Raw genomic sequence first — 20,100 nt, 5'->3', positions numbered from 1 at the left:
TTGTTAGGGTGTACTCACACTAGGCACGGTTGCCATGAACCGGGCCCGAGTACGATTGTCCCCCCTCCCCACTCCCCCTCTGGCCTGCACTCACATATAGGGTTTCAGCATTCGTGCCAGAGCACGCTTACGTCATTATGGTGCGACGGTTTGGGGATAAACAGGAAGAGCGGCGCTCTATGAACACAATGGAGTGCATCGCTTTGTTTTCTTTGTGGATAATTTTGTGTTGTTTGGTCCACAGCCCTCTCACAGCCTGTTGTTAAACAGATGTGTCGCCTTAGTGGCGCGAACATTTTCACGTAATCGTGCTGCTCGTATGAGGATGTTTGCAAGATACCAGCTGAAGTGCAGCAAGGACTTTGCAGTTTTTAGGTTTTTTTATGCGTTTTGCACCTCTGCCGTAGACCAAAGCGACCCTTTCCCTGCCATGTTGGTTTTGGAGCGTTGCAAAACCGTGATGCAAAGCGTCCTTTTCCGTGCCCTGGCACGGTTAGCGCTCACACTGCATGTGAACCGCACCCGAGTCCAACTGAACCGTGCCCTGGCCCACCTCTTCCAAGCGGGCCAGGGCCGGCCAATCGAGCCGCGCCCGGGCACGATTCGGAGCACTCACACTAGTCAAACGAACCGCGCTTTGGTGGTCAAACGCACTCGGGCACGGTTCAAACTGGCAGTGTGAGTACACCCTTAGTGCGTCCCCTCCCATGCCAGAGACCCGGGTTCGAGCCCCGCTCGGAGCGAGTCGTTGCTGCTGCTGCTTTCGTTCAGTTTCAGCCTTTGGATCTGATTCTGGATCATAAATAAACGGCTGAAGCTGAAGCTGAATCTGTAAGCCATGGTTTGTTTTGGATGATGGGTTTTCCCTCATGGTAATGTCACAGCTTCCACATCCTCTCAACGCAAAAGCCTATTCGCGCTCGTGATTCTTTAGCTCCGCCCACACTTCGCGCCTCCAGCCGGTCGTGTTTTTCCGGGAAAAATCGGTACAGACTATCTTTCTCTTATGAATATAATAAAACTAAAGACTTTTTGGATTTATGAAGGATGCAGTACTACTCTATATGTACTCAAGATTATCAGGATATTGAGTGAAAACGAGCATTTCATCCCCCCTTTAACTGTTTTTTACTTGGATATATTTCAAAATGTAATTTGTTGAGATTTCAAAGCTGAATTTTTAGTATCATTACTCCAGTCACACATTTAACCCGTCTTAATTGCACGCACACACTGTGAACACACACACCCGGAGCAGTGGTCATCATTTATGCTGCGGTGCCTGGTGAGCAGTGATGTTGCTGGCCTGAGACTCGAACCCACAAAAGAGTCCTTGATAAATATAAGTGTTCAATTAATTTTCCAAAAAACAAAAATTATATTGACTCTTAGCTTTTGAATGATATAGTAAATTATGTTGCAAAAGCTTTTTATTTCACATAAATGCAGATCTTTGGATCCTTATATTCATCAAGGAATACTGAAAAAAAACTCACATTTTAAATATTGATAATCAGCAAATCAGCATATTAGAATGATTTCTGAAGGATGTGACACTGAAGACTGGAGTAATGATGCTGAAAATACAGCTTTGATTACACTAATAAATTACATTTTAAAATATATTCAAATAGGGAAAAAAGTTATTTAAAATTTAAAAATATTTCACAATATTACTGTTTTTGCTGTACTTTGGATCAAATAAATGCAAGCTTGGCCAGCAGAAGAAACTTCTTTAAAAACAAAATATCTTACTGTTCAAAAACTGTTGATTGGTATATATATATATATATATATATATATTTTTTTTTTTTTTTTTTTCACTTCTGAAAAGATGACTACTATACAGAGAATTGCGAGAAATTGGTATATTATAGAAGTAGGGGTGAGCAAGAAAGGAAAACTCAGTCTTTTTAAATTTTTAAATAGACTATGGACTGTATAAAAGGATATAGTGAAATGATATAATAGATCCATAGATGGCAGCAATGCAACTTATTGGATGCCGGCTGCCGTAATATCCCATAGAAGAAGAAGAAGAAGAAGAAGAAGAACTATTCGGATTAGACGTACTGGTAATATGCTATACAGTCTATATGGTAACACGGCATAAGGGGAGACTGTATTCTCACCTGAAGCATAGACAACGTTTAACGTGCCATAGAGCGAAACGGTTAGTGTGTGTGTGTGTGTTTGTCTGTCTGTGTTGCTAAATTATAAACATTGTTGTGAGCCGTTGATATGGAGCTACTGAATCTTCGCTGTCTGTTACTGAATTGCAAACCTTTAGGTACTTTTATAAGCGGTAATATCATGTCAGCACTCCTGCCTGCAATTGTGCCCGCTGCTTGTAGAGCCACGGCAGCGGTAAGTATCATCAGCACAAGCACAGCGCTATAACGGCAACATTCCTCTAATTTTTGGTTTTATAATTTATTTATTTATATATTGCATGTTGTGCCCCTCCCTTCTTCAGGTGATATTCCTCCATGGCCTGGGAGACACAGGGTAAACTGTATATGTATAAACTGTATATTATACCATGATTGAATGAAGTTTGTGATAAGCTAGTTTAAGCTAAAGTTTTAGTTTAATCTAAATTTTGCCAACTTTTACATTACCTTTCTTCAGACATGGATGGGCTGAAGCTATGGCCGGGATCAGGACACCTTATGTCAAGTACATTTGCCCTCATGCGTAAGTACTGAATATTTTTTTTATCCATAGCTTCAATATAAAGCACATCGGTGTGTATTCTATACTGCTATACTATTCCTGTTATGCTATAGTTTGTGACCTGATATTTGAAAATATGCTTGAATCCTTAAATCAAAATTGGTCTCATATTTGATAATGTTGGAATATTATACTGTATATTTTAAAGCACGGGACACACTGCACGATTTTCGACTGTCCTAGATATAAGATTGCCATTGTGGAACAATCGTGGCGATTTGTATGATGGTGGCTCCTTATCAATCTTATGTCGTGTTAGTGCTGGGCGGTAAACCGGTTCATACTGAAAACCGGTGTATTTATTTACTCAGCTTTTGGAACGAACGTTATGCTGCGCTGCGGCCGCGAGACACTGTTTCAGACGGACCCTTTACAATGTTGCACTTCTAAGCAGCGACTGCGAGGCGTGGTGAGGGTATACACAGCAGTGCTCTGGGGTGAAATGGACAGACTTCCGGGAAGATGGCGACCGGTCCACACGTACGTTAACGAGTCAGCCGATTTTTATAGGAATTACTGCACAAATTTTCTTTTGAACCTCTTTCATTGCCATCCAATGTTAGAGAATACTTCTGGAAGGTTAAAAAAACTGTCATAAAATACCTTATCTCTGTTTAAATCAGCAACTGCAGTATTACAGAGCGACGGGAATAGCATTAGCTAACGTACAAGCTAATGATGAAAACTGATAAAACGGAACTGTGTCAGATGGAAACTACCATGGAAACTACGAAGTGTGCTTCAATCATAACATCCGCCTGCACGGTGTTTCTTGCGATCTGACGCCCAAGTCAGATCGCAAGTTCGAGATATCTGTCGAGCAGTGCTACCTGCCGAGGAGGCTGAGATGGTTGTTGCAGCGGTGGATGTAGCTCATAGAATCGGGAGACCCAAGGAAGGAGAACAAGATCAGCCCCCGCGCCCAGTGATCATCAAGTTCATATCAAGAACGGCCAGGGATGTGCTGTGGAAAGGCTCCAAGGCAAACAACTACCTGAAGAACAACCGACTTCACTTCAAAGAGGATCTGACCGCGGCTGATCGAGCCACCTGCAGTCGTCTATGGCCAATGGTGGAAGCAGCTAGGAAGAAGGGTGACAAAGACTACTTTGTTGGAGATAGGGCATATGTAAATGGTAAAGAAATTAAATGATGTGACAGGTAAAGTGTAGAGTGGAAAGATGGTGTACTGATATATTAACGAGTTTATATTCTAAATGTATCAGTTTTACGAAGTACACAATATTCTGTTATGGCATGATATATACAAGTGCAGTGATTCTTGTAGTTTCAGTTAATACTCAAGCTGAGGAACTAAAAGTTGTTCAGAGTTATTTTTTGGGGGTTATTTTTGTTCTTAATGTCAATTTCTATTCTTACTGTAAATGCCAGGGGTATCAAAAACTTGTTAAAGAGGAAATGTTTATTTTTGTACTGTCAAAACAAAGGTGCTGACTTTTATTTTATACAGGAAACCCATGCTTCAGAAGATGACGTTTAATTTTGGAGGAGTCAGTGGGGGAAGAATGTTTGGTTTTCATTTGGTAGTAACAGATCGGCAGGAGTAGCTATTTTACAGGGAAAATTTAAAGGTAACATTATCAAGTATCTCTCAGACAAAAATGGCAGGTGGATAATTCTTCTTGTGGATATTGATCACTTTCAGTTTGTCATTACTAATATATATGCATCCAACAATAAACAAACTAATAAAACTCTATTTTCTATGTTAGAAGACAAAATAAATCAGATGCTATTATCATTCCCTAATGCCAAGGTTATCTGGGGTGGGGATTTTAATACTATTTTGGATAATACTTTGGACAGATGGCCCCCAAAGAACAATTGTGCATGTGAATTAAACAATATTTGTAATAGAATGGACCTTATTGATATATGGAGACACAGAAACCCAAATCAAAAGGCATACCTGGTCAAACAAGGATAGATCTCAACAATCTCGTTTAGACTTCTGGTTGATTTCATCAGACAATGAAAATAGAGTGTATTCAGTTATAATAGAGCCTGCAGTTTTTACTGACCACCGTGCTGTTATTATCAAGGTCAACATGGCTGCATTTATAATTAACTCCAGTAGAGATTATTGGAAATTAAATAAAACACTACTACAAAATAAACAATTTAAGAAAGAAACACAGAACATTATTGATAAATACTGGAGACAAGCTTATACAATAAATAATTTTGGTAAATGTTGGGAATTAATGAAATTTGAAATTAGGAATTTAGCTATAATATCTGGAAAGAGAATTGCCAAAACCAAAAGAGAAAATGAAACACAAATAATTGCCAAAATTGTGATATTATCTGAATTAATAGATCTTTCTGAAAGGGAACTAGAATTGGCAGCATTGCAACTTGAATTAGACAAAATCTATGAAGATAAAGCCAGAGGGGCATTTATCAGATCAAGGAAGAAATGGCTAGAGTTAGGGGAAAAGTGTACAAAATATTTTTTTAATCTGGAAAAACGGAATTATGAATTATCCTCCCTCTCTAAACTTAAAATTAATGACCAGATGTGTGAAGACCAAAATCTTATATCGCAACATGTTGTTGACTTTTAGCAAAAGTTATATGCTACTTCTAACACTGAAAGTGTAGATAACACTAACTTATTTTTAAAAGGTATTGAAAAAGACAGAGGTATTGATGAGGGATTTAAATCAATTTGTGACCAGAGGATTAGTTTAACAGAGGTACAAAGGTGTATTGGCTCCCGTAAAGACAATAAGACTCCTGGTAGTGATGGCTTGATAAATGAATTTTTCAAAATATTTGGTGAAAGTGTAGCCCCATTTTTAGTTGCAGTGTTTGAAGAAGCCATAGACAAAGGAGAATTACCACCCACCCTTCGTCAAGGCCTTATTAAATTAATTCCTAAACCTAAGAAAGATAAATGAAGTATCGAAAATTGGAGACCAATTAGTTTATTAAATAATGATGCAAAGATATTTGCAATGATCTTTGCCAAAAGATTAAAATTAGGATTAGATGATCTTATTGGGGAGGAACAATCTGGTTTTATGCCTGGGAAAAATATTTGTAATATCATCCGTTTAATTTTGGACATGATTGACTACAATGATTATATTTCAGATGATAGTTTTGTTTTATTTGTCGATTTTTATAAAGCTTTTGACACGAATAGTCATCAGTTTATGTTTAAGGCCATACAGGTTTTTGGTTTTGGAGACAGATTTCTGAGAGCAGTCAATACACTTTATAAAGATTGTAATAGCTCTGTTGGACTGGCCCATGGCACAACCCCAAGATTTGACATCCATCGGGGTATAAGACAAGGGTGCCCTCTGAGTCCCTTTTTATTTCTTCTTGTTACTGAAATAATGTCTCTACACAATAAAAAAAGTTCATTCAAAGGCATCACGGCAGTAGATAGAGAATTTAAATTATCACAACTCGCAGATGATACAGCAATTTTTCTAGTTAATGAGTATGAAGTTCCAAAAGTGGTTAAGTGAATAGAGACGTTTTCAAAAGTATCGGGACTTAAAATGAACTTAAGTAAGTTGGTGTTATTACCTTTAAGGGAATGCAATATGTCGTCGATAAATAATATCCCTGTGAAGAGTACCTTCACATATTTGGGCATTGTTATTGATAAAAATGAAAAATCCCATAACAACTTAAACTTTGACCCAATAGTTGAGCAAATAACAAAAACATTTAACGTGGTTAATGAGGGATCTTTCTTTAAATGGCAGAGTTTTACTGTCCAAAGCTGAAGGAATATCACGAGCTGTTTATGTGTATCTGGCTTTGGGAATGCCTACTACAGTTTTTAAAAAACTAGATACAATTCTTTTCAATTTCATCTGGAGAAATAAGTGTCATTATCTTAAAAAAGAGGTATTATGTAACACAAGACAAAATGGAGGTCTGGAAGTTCTTTGTTTTGAAACAGTAAATAACACATTTAAAATTAAATGGCTTACTAATTTAATTCAAGAAGAAGATAATATTTGGAATGCTTTCCCTAAATTCATTTTTAATTCAATTGGAGGACTCAACTTCGTGTTGAAGTGTGACTATAACCCTGATAAATTGCCTGTAAAATTAGCTAATTTCCACAAGCAAGCTCTGCTGTCATGGAAACTGGTGTACAAACATAATTTCTCACCTACAAATTATTACATTTGGAATAACAGGAGTATTCAGTATAAAAACAGATCTTTGTACAACAAAAATTAGTACTAATCTCTTGGATTAGTAATGGTATTGTTTTGGTTTCACAATTTATGAATTCGGATGGTCAATTGTTATTGTTTGAATAATTTATTTCTAAATTTGATATTGCAGTAACACCAAAAGAATATGACATTGTTTTTGCTGCTATTCCAAGGAATGTTTTGCAGCTTATGATTGGATCCAGAACAGAGCTTTTTGTGACAGCTCCTGTTAACAATATTTTTGTGGGAAGTGTAGACGTTACAAGAAACAAATGTTCAAGTAATTACATTAGAAACCTTTTGGTAAATGTTACGGCTCCTCCTGCTAAAAAATTTTGGACATCTCTTTATAAGGATATTAATTGGAAAGAAATGTGGTTGATGAGTAATAAATTCTGTCTTAACAATAAAATAAAAGAAGTATCTTTCGGAATTATACACAGAATATATCCGGCAAAAAAGACGTTAGAAAAATTTAAGATTGATATTGAGTATTCATGTACTTTCTGTGGCTCAAATGAAGAAACTATTGAACATCTGTTTTATCATTGTGTGTTTACTAAAATGTTCTGGATGAATGTACAAAATTTTTTTGAAAGGAAAACAGGACAGTCATTATATTTGCAGGAGAAGGACTTTCTTCTTTACTTTGAGGACATTAATTTGGAAAAGGACTTGATTTTCTTTGTACAACTTGTTTTATTTTTAGGAAAATTTCACATTCATAATTCATTCATTAGAAAATGGACTGACAGCAAGCCATTATTTAACCTATTTCTACAAGAGCTATCTCATTACAGCACCACCATCAATGATCTTAAACAGTCAAAGGCTTTAAAAACAAATTCTATTCTAGAAAAATTTCTATGCAACTAATGTGTTTTATGTATACTCTTTGTAACCTTATTTATTTTAATGTTTGTACCCCTGGCAAACAGTTTTGTTCTGTACATATTTGTTAATAATAATAATAATAAAAAAAAAGAAAAAAAAAAAAGCAGTGCTCTGGGGTGCTTCTCAATATCCCTCCTCGCTCCTCCGTCCTCCGACCTATGACCCAGAAACCGATCAAGCACAGCCATCTTGAAGGACATCTCAATTCTATAGGTGTTTATCAATGTCAAGGAAGGATCCTCGGAAGCCAGTATTTCGAGGATGCTACGTCATCGACATCCGTCGAAGGACTGTTCCAATGTCGAGGATCCTCGGAATTTCAACCAAGGACCAAGTCCTTCGTTCGAAGAATATCCCATGCACAGGAAAGGATGCATATGTGTATCCTTCGCGCTCTTCGCGCTCTCAAATCACCCACAATCCTATGCGCGCAGCTTTGCTATCTAACGTTAGTTCAAATATTCAAAAATGTCGAACATTAACATAGGCGGAGCGTTAACGGTTTTTATTTACGTTACCAAACATTTGTTATAACTGTAGTAAATACAAGTAAAGTTTGACATTTAAATGCCAGTACAAATTACAACCATATTGATATTGTAAATTATACAAATACAAATGGTTAACTGAACCGGACCTGTCATTTAATGTCAACCTTTTCACTGACGTAATGACTCAATTACGTGCACTTGCTAGCCTGTTCCATTTACGTGTGCTCCGTATGCTACAGATGAGTCTCACCTAGCCTCTGAAGGAAGTGACTTGGAAGGATCAGTCCTACCAAGGAAGTATCCTTGACATTGAGAAACACCTTATAATTGCACCACCAGTAGGTGAGAATCGAGGAGCGATGAGCTAGGTTACACAGGTGTATCCTATGCGGAAGTTTTTTTATGGACTTAACGTAACGCACGTATAATTTTTCCTCCCCCTTCACATATGTTGTAATAATTTTTATTTATATTTTACCTTTTAACTTCAAATAAACCATGCATGTCATATATTTCAAACAGGGCATCTTGCTTTATTAATATTTATTATGAATGTCTTAATTAACAAACTTTAACCACACAAGGGCAGACTTTGAAGTAATGCTGAACGGAGTGAGGATAAATCATTTCACTTGATTCAAGTCCTCCATCCCCACTTCTTTTCCTTGCGTCCTTCCCTCACATCCTGAAGAGGTGGAGCTAAGACACGAGGAAAGGAAGCGAGGATGCACCAATAAGAATTGAGAAGCACCCCTGGTGTTACGTTATAACGCCTGTTTCACACAGTCCGTCTGCAGTGCGTATTAACAGATTCCAGCTGCACGAGGTGTCTAGGAGCGGTGCTCTGCAGCAGTGCAGTGATTGTTAACGTACTGAGTCTATTTTTGCTGTGCTGCAGGCGCTGAATTAAAGTGAAAGCGCATTGTTCGTGGGAAAAATGAACATGGATTGACATGGAAACACAGTCACATCTTTTAGGCTAGGTTTAAAACAAGAAAAAGAGCACTTTTAGATAAACAAGGAAAACAATATATATGTTCACTTTTATGAAAGCAGAAAAACAAAGTTCATTAAGACCCGTGGGATTGCTTGTGATAAAGATTTAAATTCAAAATGCACGAGACTGTTTCTGTCTGTGGTGTTTTAATTTTAAACATTTTAACAAGAAAAGTAGGCTAATTATTGTGTTTAAATGTTTTGCCGCTTGAGCAGCTTATTATACAAACCTAAAAGTAAAATGCATGAATAATATGTTGTTTATATTTATTGAGTTTAAACTAATGTCTATATGAAAGATTGTTACTGTTCTGTGATAAAAGACTTACGGTGCTGAAAAAAAAAAAATCAATTTTTTTACATGATATGAAATCAAAACAATGAACAAATGTTGTGTTTGTGGACTAAACAGACACGGATCAGTAGCAGACTGCAAACACGTCCTGTGTGAAAGCACAATGAGTCTGTGCTGCGGACTGCATATGCACTGCAGGCAGATTATGCATATATAATATCCATTTTATGCAAGTACTGTCGGGCTAAAATTGTCGCCAAAGGCACCTTCAATATTTCTCACATTATTACAGTTTTGCTATATACATCAAAAAAAATTCTGGTGTCTGAATAATTTTTTGTTTGACTGTTAAAACTACAAAGTAATTCAGTCAAGAGCAGTGAGTGATTTTCATTTTCTTGGATTAACATTACAGCAGCTAGTAGCTAAATTATGCCGCGTTTCCACCGAAATTACCCGGAAGATTTGTACCAGGAACTTTTTTTCCCAGGAACTTTTTTCCCCCAGACCTGTTGCTTTCTGCGTTTCCATCGTGGTGTAAAGTACCGGGAAGATTAGGCAAATGAGACTGGTGACTCAGTACCAAGTACCGCTGATTTAAAAAAAAAAGTACGCTGATTTTGGAAGTGCATCCTCGGAAGTTCAGACTTTGTGCATTCGACTCGGGAGTGTGATGTCCGCGACGACGTGAATCCTGTAATTTTCCTCTCTGTATATTTACAATAAAACGAAATCAAATACCACTGCCTCTTTTGGTTTTAATTTAAGCATAATAACAGCTGCAGAAATGTACTTAGTTCAGGGATATGTGTATATGCAGCCATTACAATGAAACGAAATATATAAATTTGCCTTTTTTATTTTCATTTTAACATATAGATAAATTGAATACAGACCAAAGAAAACCTGGGTAACACTTTAGAATTGGGTTCCATTAGTTAATGTTCGTTAACTACTTTAGTTAACATGAACTAAGCAACAACAAGCCTTATACAGCATTTATTCATCTTAATTAATGTTAATTTCAAAAATGTACTAATGCATTAATCAAATCAAAAGTCATGCTTGTTAACATTAGTTAATGCACTGTGAATTAGCCATGAACTAACAATGAATAACTGTATTTTCATGAACTAACATTAACAAAGATCAATAAATACAGTAATAAATGTTCATGATCATATTAATTAATACATTAACTAACATTAACTAATAGAGCCTTATTCTAAAGTGTTCCCAAAACCTGTTAGATTTACCCCGCAGCTGAATTATATTTTATGTTTAACCACTAAAGACACATCAGAGCCAGCGGCACATATCAGAAGGTCTAGCCGAGATGAGGCTGCTCTCTGCGGTCATGCCAACAAATATTGGCACCCTTGGCAAATATGATCAAATAAGGCTGTGAAAATTAATCTGCATTGTTAATCCTTTTGATGTTTTATTTAAAAAATTCACAAGAATGTATCCTTTCATTGGATAATAAGAATTTAAAACGGAGGGGAAATATCATTATGAAATTAATGTTTTTCTCAAATACTCGTTGGACACAATTATTGGCACCCCTAGAAATTCTTATGAGTAAAATATCTCTGAAGTATATTCACATTCATATTCACAATTTTGAGCTCTCCAGCATGATTATAAACATGAAATTATCCAGCCATTGCTTCCTGTTTCACAGAAATATAAAGTGGAGGGAAAACAAAGCCCAAATGCCCTTAATCATCCATCACAATCAGAAAAACCAAAGAATATATTTCTGATGTGCAGCAAAAGATGATTGAGCTTCACAAATTGGTTAAGTTTTAAGAAAAGAGCTAGAGCAGTGACAATTCCCATTTCCACCATCAGGACAATAATTAAGAATTTCCAATCAACAGAAAATGTTAGAAAACTGCTTGGAAGAGGTTGTGTGTCTATGTCGTCCTAATGCATGGTGAGGAGGTCAGTTTGAGTGGCTAAAGACTCTCCAAGGATCACAGCTGGAGAATTGCAGAAAATAGTTGAGTTTCTGGTTCAGAAAACCTTTAAAAAAATTGTCCAACAGAACCTACATCAACACATGTTGTTTGGGAGGGTTTCAAGAAAAATTCTCCTAGCTCATCCAGAAACAAACTAAAGCATATTCAGTTATCAGACACGACTGGAACTTCAAATGGGACTGGCTTCTATGATCAGATGAAACTAAAAATGAGCTTTTTAGCAGTAAACACTCAAGATGGGTTTGGTGAAAATAGGGATAAAAAGTACCCCATGTGTACAATGAAATATACAGCTGTATTTTTGATGTTGTGGGCCTATATTTCTGCTGGAGGTCCTGGACATCTTGTTTAGACACATGGCATCATGGATTCTATTAAATACCAACAGATAAAAAATCTAAAAGTGACTGACTCTGTTAGAAATCTTATAATGGGCCATGTTTGGATCTTTCAACCGTACAATAATCCAAACTCAAACCTCAAAACAACACCGAAATGGGTCACTGAGCTCAAAACCAAGCTTCTGCTATAGCCATTCCAGTCCTCTGACCTGAACCTTACAGAAAATGAGAGGAGTGAACTGAAGAGGAGAAGCTGGCAATTTGAAGGGTCTGGAGTGATTCTTGGTGAAGGAACGGTCTCTGATCTCTTGTCAGGTGTTCTCTAACCTCATCAGGCATTATAGGAGACAGTTTTGAGCTGTTAAACTGGCAAATGGAGGTTTAAAAAATAATTCAATAAATGGTGTCCTTAATTGTGGCCAATGTGTATTAGAGAAAAACATTTATTTCATAATGATATTTCCCCCCATTTTAAATTCTTATTATCCAATGAAAGGATACATTTTTGTGAATTTTTCAGATAAAAGATCAAAAGGATTAACAATGCAGATTAATTTTCACAGCCTTATTTGATCATATTTGCCAAGGGTGGCAATATTTGTGGGCATGACTGTACATGAGGACTGAGCTCCCGCTGATCAAGTTGAGCTCACCATCTACGAGATCGGTGAAACACATTTTTAAATAGGCGCTGTCTTTATAAATAAACCATAGATTTGAGTTTTAAACAACTACATTCTTGCCTGAAATACTTTCAAATTACATTTCATGACACAATAACAGTAATATTTGAAAATGATCCGAATAAATGGTGTTTGAACTCAACCAATTCTGCGTGAACTCAGCTCGCTTTGGCTACTGCAATTTTCCTCTCAGTATATTTACAATAAAACGATATAAAATACCACTGCCTCCTTTCGTTTTCATTTAAACATAATAACAGCTGCAGAAATGTACTTAGTTCAGGGATATGTGTATATACAGCTATTACAATGAAACGAAATATTATATAGACTTGCCTTTTTTATTTTCATTTTAACATCTAGATAAATTGAATACAGACCAAAGAAAACCTGTTAGATTTACCCCGCAGCTGAATTATATTTTATGTTTAACCACTAAAGAGACATCAGAGCCAGCGGCACATATCAGAAGGTCTAGCTGAGGTGAGGCTGCTTCTCGTCGGATAGATGATCACTGAGCTCCCGCTGATCGTGTGGAGCTCACCGTCTCCGAGACCGGCGAAACACATTTTTAAACAGGCGCTGTCTTTATTAATAAACCACAGATTTGAGTTTTAAACAACTACACCTGAAATACCTTTAAAATTAAATTTCATGACACAATAACAGTAATATTTTGAAAATGTTGATCCAAATAAATGGTGGTTGAACTCAACCAATGCTTCGTGAACTCAACCAATCAGCATGTTTAGCGCCAAAGTCCCACCCCCGAAAGTTCCGGAACTTTGAAAAAGTACCACCTCGCCAGCAGGGACTTTCTGAGGGGCATTTTTTTACCCGGAACTTTATTTAGTTCCTGGTTCCTGCGGTGTAAACACACCAAGTACCAGGCCAAAGTCCCTAGTTCCTGGGTAAAGTTCCTGCTGTGGAAACGGGGCATTAGGCGCGGCCACTTTAAGAGATGATGAACGCATCCTATATAATACACATCCCATTTTTTTCCTCAACTGTTTACTTTCACTTAAGAAATAACTGACAGTTTTTTCGAGCATAATTTCCATTGGTGGATATTTTGACATCTTTTTGTATTTATTTGTTGGCACAAGAGCAACAATAAGCAAATAATAAGCGTTTTGAGCTGCCTTTCTCTGCGTGAGCCCTGAACACCAGAACACCGCGAGTACTGAATTGGTCTCTTTCACATCTCTTTGTTTGTTCAAACTGCGATTTGTATTTGTTCATTCAGGTGCAGGAGGGACTTCGAGGAGAACTTTGCAGAAGAGAGCTTGGTTCAGTGTCGCTGTCCGTGATACATGGCTCTCTCTCTGCGTGTGCACCGAACACAGCACGCGAGTAACCAGCTACTCTGTTCAGCTTTTCCGCGTCTTGTGTTTGGATGCTTTAGTCTTTAAATCGACAAGCGGTAAGGCTTAAAAACATGTGAAAAAGATAAGCTTTCATGATGATGCGCAGCAGTGGCTCGTCAACTGTCCTGAGTCCTTTTAGGCTGGCCCTGAGATAGCGTTGGTCGGTTATATAAAATATCAAGGTGAAAGTCATCATAGGTTGCTTAGTATAGACTAAGCAAGCTATGATGACTCCAACCCAGCTTAGAGAATAGATTAACGGCGATTATTTTTTTTTTCGCCTGATAAGAGTCTCACGTTAACGCAGCACGTTAACGCCGATAACCGCCCACCACTTGATTAAGGAGCCTTTGGCTCTTATTAGAGAAAAACCTAGGTAAGCCATTGGCTCTTATTAGAGAAAAACCTAGGTGCCAAATATTTATTTTAGGTGCCACAGAATAAATGTGATTTATTTATTTATTTATTATTATTATTTTATTTTTAGTTTTATTTGTTCAACATTTTAATCCATTTGTTCATTATATGTACAAATATCATTGACCATAAGCATCCCTTGGCCACTGAGTGTAGTTTGGGCTCCTCCTCAATACATCCTGTAAATGTTGTTATACACTCTTAAAAACATCACGGTGCCATAGAAAACCTTTTTTGGTCTTTTGAGTTAAAAAAAAAAAAATCTGTCCACATGAAAAGTCAAAAGCACACTATAATGCACTGTCAAATGCATGCCAAATCAACAGGTAGTGATACAATCTCAACCGTAAAGCCATATTGGCCAATCAGAAGCCTGAAAAAATTGACGTGACATACAGTCAAGTATGGTGACCCATACTCAGAATTCATCCTCTGCATTTAACCCATCCAAAATGCACACACTCAGCATTGAACACACACACAGCTTGAACACACACACACGGAGCAGTGGGCAGCCATTTATGATGCGACGCCTGGGGAGCAGTTCAGGGCCTTGCTTAAGAACACCTCATTCGTGGTATTTCCAGCCCGAGATTTAAATCCTTAGGGTTACTCTTTCTGAGTCAATCATTTGTGCTGTGCAGGGGGGTAACATTATGCCACTAGGCCATGACTTCCCCAAGTAGGCGGAAATAACAGCTCAGGCTCTGGCATCAAAAGCTTTAGTCTCACCCTAATAGGAGTTTAAAATTTTTCGTTTCAGTAACCTGGTGCTTGTGTTTTCGTGTGGACGAATGGCCAAACCATTTAAAAAATAACCACATACATGTGGATGGGGCTTAAATGGTTTCATGAGGACCTGAAAAACCTTTACATTTCACAAAAGGTTGTTTGTGGCAAAAGAAGGTTCTTAAGATTATAAAAAGTTGAGAAAGAGATGGTTCTTTAAAGAACCTTTGACTGAATGGTTCTTTGTGGAACCAACAATGATTCTGTGAAGAACCTTTTAAGAGTGTATGTCTTTTACACTTTCAGCCTAATTTTCTTAATTAGTAAAATTTTATAGGAGTTGAATCCTCTAGACAACAGTTTAAGTAAAAATATTAAAATGCAATAGCAAATAAATATAGCAAAATGCTCCTCTTTATAGTTATTTTTCTAGCCCACTGATGAGCTTATTGACACCAAATGGTTATTCTGAGGTTAATGTATATTACTTTGCAATGTTTACAAGCTTTACACATTTCCTGCAGTTTGAAACACTGAGTGAGCTTATTCTGTCCTCTGTACGTGTCGAGCATGCATATACAGATAGCCAAACATTGCAGTAATTGAGATTCAGTAAATTATCTCTTTACTTTTGCTTGAGTCATGTAGTTCAATCATGTTACATTCTTTTGTGGCACTGCAAAATAAATAGAATAATTGCTTAAATAGAAACAAACAAAAAACAGTACCTCGTTATACAACATTCACAATTACAATTCTTGCATTATTCCAACATATAACTCTTAATAAAATACATACACCAAGTATAATATATATATATATATATATATATATATATATATATATATATATATACAGTCTTGTTCAAAATAATAGCAGTACAATGTGACTAACCAGAATAATCAAGGTTTTTCGTATATTTTTTTATTGCTACGTGGCAAACAAGTTACCAGTAGGTTCAGTAGATTCTCAGAAAACAAATGAGACCCAGCATTCATGATATGCACGCTCTTAAGGCTGTGCAATTGGGCAATTAGTTGAATTAGTTGAAAGGGGTGTGTTCAAAAAAATAGCAGTGTGGCATTCAATCACTGAGGTCATCAATTTTGTGAAGAAACAGGTGTGAATCAGGTGGCCCCTATTTAAGGATGAAGCCAACACTTGTTGAACATGCATTTGAAAGCTGAGGAAAATGGGTCGTTCAAGACATTGTTCAGAAGAACAGCGTACTTTGATTAAAAAGTTGATTAGAGAGGGGAAAACCTATAAAGAGGTGCAAAAAATGATAGGCTGTTCAGCTAAAATGATCTCCAATGCCTTAAAATGGAGAGCAAAACCAGAGAGACGTGGAAGAAAACGGAAGACAACCATCAAAATGGATAGAAGAATAACCAGAATGGCAAAGGCTCAGCCAATGATCACCTCCAGGATGATCAAAGACAGTCTGGAGTTACCTGTAAGTACTGTGACAGTTAGAAGACGTCTGTGTGAAGCTAATCTATTTTCAAGAATCCCCCGCAAAGTCCCTCTGTTAAAAAAAAGGCATGTGCAGAAGAGGTTACAATTTGCCAAAGAATACATCAACTGGCCTAAAGAGAAATGGAGGAACATTTTGTGGACTGATGAGAGTAAAATTGTTCTTTTTGGGTCCAAGGGCCACAGGCAGTTTGTGAGACGACCCCCAAACTCTGAATTCAAGCCACAGTACACAGTGAAGACAGTGAAGCATGGAGGTGCAAGCATCATGATATGGGCATGTTTCTCCTACTATGGTGTTGGGCCTATTTATCCCATACCAGGGATCATGGATCAGTTTGCATATGTTAAAATACTTGAAGAGGTCATGTTGCCCTATGCTGAAGAGGACATGCCCTTGAAATGGTTGTTTCAACAAGGCAATGACCCAAAACACACTAGTAAACGGGCAAAGTCTTGGTTCCAAACCAACAAAATTAATGTTATGGAGTGGCCAGCCCAATCTCCAGACCTTAATCCAATTGAGAACTTGTGGGGTGATATCAAAAATGCTGTTTCTGAAGCAAAACCAAGAAATGTGAATGAATTGTGGAATGTTGTTAAAGAATCATGGAGTGGAATAACAGCTGAGAGGTGCCACAAGTTGGTTGACTCCATGCCACACAGATGTCAAGCAGTTTTAAAAAACTGTGGTCATACAACTAAATATTAGTTTAGTGATTCACAGGATTGCTAAATCCCAGAAAAAAAAATGTTTGTACAAAATAGTTTTGAGTTTGTACAGTCAAAGGTAGACACTGCTATTTTTTTGAACACACCCCTTTCAACTAATTGCCCAATTGCACAGCCTTAAGAGCGTGCATATCATGAATGCTGGGTCTTGTTTGTTTTCTGAGAATCTACTGAACCTACTGGTAACTTGTTTGCCACGTAGCAATAAAAAATATACTAAAAACCTTGATTATTCTGGTTAGTCACATTGTACTGCTATTATTTTGAACAAGACTGTATATATATATATGTATAAGATAGGCTTACAAACAAAGCTTCTTTAGGGTTTTACACAACAGGTTAAATTTTGTTCAATTTTGTATGTAATATAGCAAAGTGATTATTTCGTTTCTTTTTTAAAATGTAGTTTAGAAAAAACGTTTGGAGCATTTTAAGTGATCATTGGGTGAAAGATCTGAACTGCAGGCTGGACATTTCAGTACCCCGATCCTTCTACTACGCAGCCATGATGTTGTAATTGAAAAGTAATATTTTTAAGTAATGACCAAGCGACCGACGGCAAACAGTGAGCCTATGTTTGATCAATTTAGCCTTCTTAAATTATCTCGACTTGCTTAAAATAAAATCTATAGACATAAAACAGTTAAAGCATATAACAATGTTTTAACATTTAAACCTAGATAAATGTCCAATAGTTTGTGCAGAGATGCTTTGCAGGACATGGAGGTGCCAGAGTGATAATTATTTTATTTTGTATCTGCAAAGGGTCTACATTTATTTGTGTACACTCACAATATCAACAAAACGTTGTGCTTTTGTAAAATAAAGAAAACAAACAGTGGATAAGACACATGCCTTTGGTGTGAGAGACTCAGGTTCAAATCCACTGTGAGACACCAATGTGTCCCTGAGCAAGACATTTAACCCCTAGTTGGTCCTCTGACATATATAGCAATTGTAAGTCGCTTTGGATAAAAGCGTCAGCTAAATGAATAATGTAATGTAATATTCATAATCTGATAAGATGCACTTCTCTCTTAAGGCATGTCTGAGGAGATGGTGAGTCAGGATCGGCAACTTCATCGTTGTGAGACAGACTCAGGAAACACTAGTTTATTAGTAAACTATTCAAATATCGCCTTACTATTTCCCCAGACACATTTATGGTAATTACTTTTGCTGGTGCTTTGTGGCTAGCTTAAGCCTATTGCATACATATGAAGACAGAACTGTTCAGCTGCACATATTACTACTAAACGGGATACTCTCGTGTTGTTTCCATCAGCTCTATAATTTTTTTCTTTTTTCATCACTAATTGATGGATGCATGTCTTTAAGGATGTCTAAAATATAAAAATAAGGAGAAGCCTAAAACAGGCCGAGACCCAGCCCGCATCTGGATTATAACGTGAAAAATGGCTTGAAGCCCGGCCCCAGGGATGTATAAAAGTCGGGGCCATTGGGCCGGGACTGAAATGCAGGGTTCTAGTCAGTATTTTGTTGAACCACCTTTTGCTTTAGTTACAGCCTTTATTCTTTTGGGATATGTCTTTAACCACATCTAGACTAGATCTAGATCTAGAACCTTCTTTCCATTAATAACTTTCTGGCAGAGTGTGTCAGATTTTTTTAAGAATCTGATGGTAATTTGCCAAATCCATTTATTCTTCTATTCTAAAAAGTGCTTCTGTCGCTGCTGCTGATAAAAACACACCCATAGCAAGATATAACCACCTCTCTGATCAGTTTCCTCCTTGCTCTTTCACTCACTTTGGAGCCATGTCCTGAACCAGGGAGGGACTGTGCTGTACCAAATACCTTTCACTTCTTAATAATATACTTTACTTTGCTTCTAAGCATTGATGAAGCCTTTACAAGTTTTTTTTTTTTTAATCCATCTCATATCTTTTGCCTGTCCACAACTTTATCCCAGAAATCTTTTGGCAATGCCTAAACCACCCATAGCTGATTGTTTACTTCAGTTGCACTACCAAGGACTGACTCAGTTCTTTTCATGCTGAGCTAATTAAAATGACCACTGCTGAGCACAGTTGAAAGCCACATGGCTTTGTGTGCCATTGAGAACGTGATCGGCTACACTTGATTCACATATTAACATTATTCCGTTAACAAGGATAACTTGTTATTTCTCTCTTGCTAATTGCTGCAATCCTGCAATCATTATCCACTCATTATTTGAGATTTAAAGAATAAATAGTTATATAATAATTAGTGGTGGGCCGTTATTGGCGTTAACGTGCTGCGTTAACGTGAGACTCTTATCGGGCGATAAAAAAAATATTGCCGTTAATCTATTCTCAAAGTTGGGTTGGGAGCTGGGTCTATACTAAGCAAGCTATGATGACTTTCACCTTGATATTTTATATAACCGACTGGCTGAGGCCAGCCTAAAAAGATGCTCAGGAGAGTTGACGGGCCACTGCTGCGCATCGTCACAAAAGCTTATCTTTTTCACACGTTTTTAAGCCTTACCGCTTGTCGATTTAAACATTAAAGCATCCAAAAACAAGATGTGGAAAAGCTGAACAGAGTAGCTGGTTACTCGCGCGCTGTATTCTGTGCGCACGAGAGAGATCGAGAGCCGCATATCACGGACAGCGACACTGAACTGAGCTCTCTTCAGCAAAGTTCTCCTCGAAGTCCCTTCTGCACCTGAATGAACAAATACAAATCGCAGTTTGAACAAACAAAAAGATGTGAAAGAGCCTGATTCAGTATTCGCGGTA

At 37.3% G+C, this 20,100-nt stretch overlaps 1 protein-coding gene across 2 annotated transcripts in view; it reads left to right on the top strand.

Moving 5' to 3' along the window:
- The first annotated feature begins 2,018 nt into the window (after positions 1–2,018).
- Positions 2,019–20,100, top strand: part of lypla1 (lysophospholipase 1) — a 41,492-nt gene continuing 23,410 nt past the window's right edge. For both annotated transcript variants that reach the window (XM_052603160.1, XM_052603159.1), the window contains exons 1-4: positions 2,019–2,173; positions 2,291–2,367; positions 2,477–2,508; positions 2,632–2,697. In XM_052603160.1, coding sequence (XP_052459120.1) covers positions 2,314–2,367; positions 2,477–2,508; positions 2,632–2,697 — 152 coding nt within the window. In that variant the 5' untranslated portion in view covers positions 2,019–2,173; positions 2,291–2,313. The remainder of the gene's footprint in view (positions 2,174–2,290; positions 2,368–2,476; positions 2,509–2,631; positions 2,698–20,100) is intronic.

This window comes from Carassius gibelio, chromosome A7 (genome assembly GCF_023724105.1).
Source record: "Carassius gibelio isolate Cgi1373 ecotype wild population from Czech Republic chromosome A7, carGib1.2-hapl.c, whole genome shotgun sequence".
Taxonomy (NCBI): Eukaryota; Metazoa; Chordata; class Actinopteri; order Cypriniformes; family Cyprinidae; genus Carassius; species Carassius gibelio.
Note: the sequence above shows the minus strand (reverse complement) of the source record. Positions and strands in the feature narration are given on the sequence as shown.